The sequence below is a fragment of the Neopelma chrysocephalum genome, unplaced genomic scaffold, assembly GCF_003984885.1.
Source record: "Neopelma chrysocephalum unplaced genomic scaffold, ASM398488v2 Primary Assembly neopelma1_24, whole genome shotgun sequence".
Classification (NCBI taxonomy): domain Eukaryota; kingdom Metazoa; phylum Chordata; class Aves; order Passeriformes; family Pipridae; genus Neopelma; species Neopelma chrysocephalum.
The window spans coordinates 17,365,926-17,373,019 of record NW_020897693.1 but is presented as its reverse complement, the minus strand read 5'-3'; the positions used below and the strand labels follow the sequence as shown (position 1 = coordinate 17,373,019).

Sequence of the window (7,094 nt, the reverse complement as noted above, 5' to 3'; positions counted from 1 at the left end):
GGCAGGCAGGTCACAAGGGATGGTCTGGAGAGATGCTTGGGCCAGCACGTTAGTGATGTGCTGCTTTGGGTACTGAGCAGCTACCTCTCTCCCAGTGCCCTCCCACGAGGGGCAGAGTAAGCAGGGAAAGACCATGAAAGGTCGGTCCCATCGATGGCCTTGATGGGGAAAGAGGCATCTACGGAGCTGGCAGAAACACGGTGTGGTTCCCTTCACTCCATCGAGGCCCCAGGACCACCTTCCAGCGTGTCTCAGAGCGGCAGCGCCCAGGAGAGACCCTGACCGGCTGTTCAGCTGTGCACCCCTTTGGCCCCTCAGTGATACTGGGGTGCGTGGTAAGCTGAACCCTCACAGCTTCCCTGGTACCGCGCAGCGGCTGCGGGTGGGAGAGCACTGCAATAAGGTGAGACCGGGCAGGGGGCAGGGGCCGTGCCCCGCGGGACCTGACGCTCCCGGGCCCAGCACACCCCCCAGACCAGCGAGCCATCGCCTGCCCGCGTTCCCCCCTCCCCGCCAGCCGAGGGGCCAGCCTGCCCCCTCCACCGCCCTGCCTTTCTGCCTCCCCGGGGGGGGGGGGGGGGCTAGGGGGCAGAGGAGGAGCTTGCGAAAAGTTTTGGGCTAAAAACCCACCTTTTTGCTGCCAGCCGAGCCCGACGTCAGGGGCCGCTGTGCGCTGCGCAGGGCTCCGCACGCGGCCGCCACACAAAGGCAGTAGCTCCGCATCGCGCTGCTCCGCTCCGCTCCGCACCGCAGGTGAGTGTGGCCCCTCACCCCCAGCACTCGGGGTCGGGCCCCCACCCCAAGCCCCCGTGGACGGCGGCACCGCCCGCCCGACGCCGCGGAGATGGGCGCCTCCGGCGAGGAGAGAGGCGACTTTCCCCTCACCTCCCAAGCGAGGCGGCAGTAATCCAAGCTGAGGGTTCCCCGCAGGGGAAAGGGGCTTTGCCTTGGTGGGGGACATGGCCCTGCCTGGTGAGGAGCTGCAGAAAAGGGCCATTGGGGAAGGGGTGCCGGGGGTGGCGTACCCTGGGGTGCGGGATTGCCTGCGAGAGCTAGGAAAGAGCCCGGAGATGCAGGAGGATGGAGTTTAGGAGGGACTCAGGGCACCTGGAAAGCAGACGGGTTGAGGCAGTGGCCTGGTGTCTTAGACCCACTCCTCTTGGGAAGCACCCCACTGTCTCTCGGGGAGAGCTCAGTTGGTGGGAGATGCACCGACCGGAGTCTGGGGAGCTGCCCTGGAGCGGGGCTCGGCCACCGCCAGCCTCTCCGGGCTCTTCGGGGGCCGAGGGGAAGGGGCTGTGCTGGAGCCACGCACAGCATCTACTCTGGTGTGGGAGCAAAGAGCAGAGGTGCTCCCCTCTCTGCCCCTAGTGCACGGGCAGAACATTTTCTCCCTGGAGCACCTTCTCCTCCCGCGAGCTGAAGGTGAGGCTGCCTGCTGGAAAGCCCCACAGCCCCCCGGCTCTGCTCCCCTCAGCACCTCCAGCAGAACCTCCTGATCACACTAAGGCCTTGGCTCACGAGGAGAAGCTCAGTCTCCCCTTTCCTGGCAGCAGGGAGCTTCATGCTTTCTGTGTGCTTGGCACTCTAGGCCACAGGCTCCCCGAGTGCTGGCCTTCCCGAGTGCTGGGCTCCCTGCCCAGAGCAGCTCAGCCTGCGGAGGCAGGACCGCAGTCCCATGCCCACCTCTGCCAGAGCCATCTGCAATTTGAGCCCAGCCAAGAGGTCCCACTGCTGGAAGAGGGGCTGCAAGGGGTCTGCAAGTCCAGCAGCTGCCATGCTACCTGGAGTGCATCGAGACAGTAGCAAGGGGAGAGGAGCTGGGGAGGGTGCGTGGCCTGCATCAGGAGAAGCCAGTGGCACTACCTGGCCCTGCGTAGTGTTCAGAAGGGATCAGGCTATTTGGAAAACCAGTCGGAAAACTGCACTCCCTTTCCCTTGTGAATTCATTAGGATGAGCCATGACCGAAGATCTCAGCAGACTTTTGCCTGGAAGATGTGATGTGCCAGGCAGAGCCTGAGAGCAGATCCAGTGGCTGTAGCTGGTCTGCCCTCAGAGTGCCCCTTCTCACATCCCTCTGCACACATGGGCAGGGCCCCACAGCACCCAGAGGGAGCAGAAGGTGTCCATGCCTGGAAAGGAGACAGGGGTGAGCATGGCAGCTAGGGCTGTCTGCCCTGGGGGCTTGAAGGCCTTGTCTGAAGGGCCAGAGCAGAAGGCACTGGGCTAGGAAGTAGGTGCAAGGAGCACGGGGAAATGCTCTGCAGCCAAGTATGGAAGAAGTTTACAGAGAACCTGAAACCAGAGAGATGCTGTGAATATGTGCAGATGTCAGAGGTGCTGCCCTATAAGAGCTGCTGCAGAAAGCAGGACAGCTGTGTCTGTAACTCAGCTCAGCTCCAGCCTTGTCATCTATAACCAGCCCATCTGGGCTGAGCTCTTGTCCCCTTTGAAGGCAGATGGGTGGGAACAGAGCTGAGCCAAGCTGTGCTCGGCAGGATGGCTCTCAGCCGGGATGGGTGAGGGGGAAGGCAGATCTCACCCCTGTGACTGTGCCCTCAGTCAGCCAGTCTGTGTAATTCCCTGTGACAGTTCAATGCAGAGCAAAGCCAGCAGCTTGGCAGCAGATGCATGAAAGGTGAGTGCTGCTCTCTCTGGCACACTGCCTGGGGAGCCTGGGGGCAGGGAGCAAACACTGACCACAGGTTCTTCCCTGCATTGATGTCCTCTTGGGCCTGCAGTTCACCCTGACCTCTACAGCCCAGTCCTGCCAAGCACATCGAGCCCATGGTAGAGCCAGGGCAGGTGCGATTTATTTGCTGGCTGGCTGCTGCCGCACAAATATGGGTGGCATCCTAAAGGACTTTGGTGGAGCAGGGAAGGGGATGCCAGCTCTGCACATATGCACAAGCTGGGATGCCAGTGTTGCCAGCAGCATCCCACAGAGTCTCATGATGGCAGCTGGAGGGGAGCTGTCACTTGTTCCAAGGCCACCAGGGCAGGGAGTCGAGGGCAGGGTCCTAGGAGTCAAACCCTTAAGTGTGTGCACCCTTGTCCCCAACATGCTCCCAAGTGCATGCACACCTGTGCACACCCCTGCATGCATAGGTGGCACCAGCAGTGGGCTCAGCACTCCCACTCCATCCCTCCAACAAGCTCCCACACTGCTTTTTTTGGTGCTTAATCCATTGGTTTAACTCTCAGACCCTGCATGGCAGCAAGTTTGTTTGTCCCAGGATTTTTTCTTTTCCCCCTGGCATCCTCTGGAACTGGAGAAAGGTATTATGGGAGCTGTGTCCCCTGGCCCTGGACAGCCTGCTGGGTGCTGGATAAAGAATCCACAGGCACCCAACTTTAGGACCTTCTCCAGCTGCTGTGTGGAGTGTGGGGGTCCCCATGGAGAGCATTTCAAGCACACACAGGGCAATGGGGGGGCTGCAAGGATGGGAACAACCTCTCAGCCCTATAGCTCTGGTGGGAGGCACTTACTGAGGTACATGATCAACCTTCTTGTTGCAATTAACGCTCATATTCTAACGGGTGGCAATGAGCAGGGCACAGGGGTGTACACACATACGTAGAGGGGGGGGTGTGCAATAGTGGCAGCTGCTGTCTTACCCCCGTGCAGGCTGCCCACAGCCCACCATGCCCTCTGCTCAACACCACATTGCACCCCAACCTCCCACCCACCTCACCCTCTCCCTCCTTCCCAGGCAGGATGCAGGTTCGGGGCCTCCTCCTCCTCCTGGTACTGATCCTGCTGGCTGCCACCACTGAGGCTGGCAAAACCAAGAAAGGTGAGGGGGCAGCTTGGGGCAGGGAGCCAGTCGGGTGGGGGCAGCCTGGGATGTGCTCTTCTGTCCTTGCAGAGAGCACCCACTCCTCTTTTCCTCACAGAGAAGGCAAAGAAGGATGGCTCCAAGTGCGAGGATTGGCGCTGGGGACCTTGTATTCCCAACAGTAAGGACTGTGGCCTGGGCTACCGTGAGGGAACTTGCAAAGATGAGAGCAAGAAGCTCAAGTGCAAGATCCCCTGCAACTGGAAGAAGAAATTTGGAGGTGGGTACATGGAGATAGGGTGGCTGGGGACCATGCTGGGGTGGGTGACGGGGGCTGGTGCCCACACCGGGTCCTAACTAGCTCTGATGTCTCTCCCCTCTCATCCAGCTGACTGCAAGTACAAGTTTGAGAGCTGGGGAGGGTGTAGTGCTCAGACAGGCTTGAAGACTCGCTCAGGCATCCTGAAGAAAGCCCTGTACAATGCCCAGTGTGAGGAGATCGTCTCTGTGACCAAGCCCTGCTCTTCCAAGATCAAGTCGAAGTCCAAAGGTCAGTTCTCACTACTCCTGTCCCTAGAAGGGTCCTGCTGGGACCCTAGGCAAGGGTTTTTTAGAGGTATCTTGGCCCACTGGGGTTGAGCTTTGCTGGTGGTGCGGGGGATTACATAGGTTGTTCTTTCCTTTGCAGCTGCACATGTGACAACCCCAAAGTGCAGCTGCTGGCTGGGTGGGATGCAAGTGCTGCTAGGAAAAACCCTGGTACCCCCGCAAGTCACTGCCGGTTTTGGTGGGATGGGGATCCTCTGCTCTCCTCCCTGGGACTGGTGAAAAACATGGTTTTACATGGTGGGTGGCCTCCTGCCAGAATGTGGCCGCTGTGCTGTGCCATGCTGGCTGTGCTGGCTACATTTCTACCACAGCTCTGTCTGGGGGACCAGTGAGCTTCCAGCAGATACATTAACTCTTGTCTCCTGTTCTTCTCAAATGCAGCAAAGAAGGGCAAGGGGAAGGACTAGAACAGGAAGCCATCATCTTCATCGGCCCCTCAACATCGTGCCTACAGGACTGGATGCCCAGCTGCAGCTGGCCCATGCTACAGTCTTCCTTCTCCTCTCCTTCCTCCTTTCCATGACCTCCTGTTTCACTGAGATGCCTTGTTTAATCATTAGTGTTGTAGACAGCAAACCCATCCACCCACCCTACAGGAGAGGCTGCTTCCATCCTTGCTACCCCACTGCCAATGCCTCTCACTCATCTCCTCTCAGCTGGTGTTGGGGTTCACTGGGATGCGCCCAGAGAGCTGGGATGGGAACACACATTTTTCCACCCTTCAGCACAAATGAGTTGCCTTTAGCACATCCTTTGGCAAGTCCAGGAGCCTTATTGTTCCTCCACCAGCTACCAGTGACAGAGGGAAGGGGTGGGTGTTGAATGCCAGAGTAGCCCCATTACTCATGCCCCTTACTCACTTGAGGACTGCTCTCAGCTCAGGAGGCTTATTCTAGCATCCCTTTGGCTAGGGCACGAATTACCTGCAGCTGAGGTAAACACAACCATCACCCCCAAGAACCACTGTGTCTCCTCTCCTCTATCCCTTCTAACCATGTGTGTTCACATTGGGGCTGCAGCCCCTCTGCCTTTGCCACACCAACACTGGTGCTGGGTGGGAGCTCTCACTCCTTTTGGAAATGGGGTTTGTTTTCTTTTCCAATAAAAATCTTTTTTTAAAAAGTATCAGAACCAACCTGTTGACCCCATGAAGTGCTGCTGTGCTGGAAACCCCAGCAAACCCCAGCTTTGCTGGCCACACTGGGACCACCAGTGAAGTTACCATGCAACTGGCGGTGGTTGCCTGGGTGCCACATGAGCATGGTCCTGGAGAAAACACATGGGTCAGACCTCACAGCCTCTTCTCAGCAGTGCTTCAGGCTGCCCCACCTTAACCTCGGCAGAAGGGATGGAGCTGCCACCCACACTGCAGGAAATGTCACCGGTAGTTGACACTGGGAAGTTGGGAAGGAGCACACAGGTGATGACTCATTTACTCCTCATGCTGTGGCTGTTGTTTTCTGATCCAAGGTCTTTATTTGTCTTGGGATGGGAGGGGTTGGGCCACAATTGTAACCATTTGAATATACCCAGAAGCCCACCAGGCATTTTGGGCACACCTGTGTGAATGATCCTAAAGGCAATGGTGGAGGGGTTTCCATCTGGGTTGGGTCAGCCTTTCTCCAGGTTACACAGCATCATCCTGGTGTGAGGATGGGAAAGAAATATGGACATGAAATTTGCCAGTGCTAGAGTGGCCCTGTCCCATTCCTTGTCTACACCTGGCTGTGTCCACCAGTGCTTCCGGAAACCTGGCTTTGGAAGAAGCTGAGCAGCAGTCCCGGGATGGCCTGGGTTGCACGCACAGAGGAGCTGGGAGGAGGCTGGGACACTGGCTGAAGCCCGCATGCTGAGGGCTCTGCCACAACACCCACGACAGCATTACATCCATTTACAAAGCTCAGCAACTGGCTCCTTCAGCCTCCCTGGAACATCCTGCTGCACCCCGGGCAGGAGAGGGCCACTGCCATCCTCTCCCACCTGCAGACCCATGCACCAGGCCTCCCACACCCACCATGGGGAGACTGGGGACCTGCTCATGGTCCAGATGAGATACAGGGCAACTCGGCCACATTGTAAACTCTCTTCCCATTTGCCTCCAAGGCCCCCAGGTCCCACCTGTCCCACTCAAGGACAGTTAATTTCACAGTCACTGCTGCCCACTTCTCAGGGGCCACATTCCCCGGGCTGTGGAGCTAACTCCTGCACCACACCACTGCTTTTCTTTGCAGTTTTAGTTTCCATCACCGTAGGAGGTGACTGGGCTTCGCACTCCTCATGCAGGAGTGAGATACTTGGCTTGTTTGTCCAGCCACTTGCTGGCTGAAGGGAGAAAGGGCATGAAAAGGACAGTGGAGCCAAAGTCTAGGGAAAAATTCTGCCCCCGGTCCCTTCATGAGGATGTCCGATGGCACTCTCAGGAGAAATGAAGGAGCTTGCCACATGTTAGAGTACAATCTTGCCTTCCTTGGGAGGGGGCCTGGCTGGGCCAGCAGGGCTCCCTATTAGCATGTCTGAGCCAGCCTGGTACAAGATGTCTAGCAAATGTTTGGCCCTGGTTTCTTTTCATTCCTTGGGTAATAAACACTTTAAAAGCCCATTGAAAGCATCCAGCATTAGCCCATCTGCATGCAGACAAGCTCTGATGTCCTGGAGAACAGTCAGCCAGAGGAGCAGTTGCATCCAGTCTTAGGAGAAACACTGAT

At 57.8% G+C, this 7,094-nt stretch overlaps 1 protein-coding gene across 2 annotated transcripts; it reads left to right on the top strand.

Annotated features, from left to right (window-relative positions):
* Nucleotides 1–511: 511 nt before the first annotated feature.
* On the top strand, nt 512–5,524 carry MDK (midkine). Of its 2 annotated transcripts, XM_027705985.1 has the most exons (5): nt 512–753; nt 3,715–3,798; nt 3,899–4,060; nt 4,142–4,330; nt 4,771–5,524. In XM_027705985.1, the coding sequence occupies exons 2-5, from the start codon at nt 3,720–3,722 to the stop codon at nt 4,794–4,796; spliced, it is 456 nt and encodes a 151-aa protein (XP_027561786.1). In that variant the 5' UTR covers nt 512–753; nt 3,715–3,719; the 3' UTR covers nt 4,797–5,524. The 2 variants fall into 2 exon arrangements, with proteins under 2 accessions (XP_027561786.1, XP_027561794.1); XM_027705993.1 differs by lacking the exon at nt 512–753 and having other exon boundaries at nt 4,169–4,330.
* Nucleotides 5,525–7,094: the final 1,570 nt, after the last annotated feature.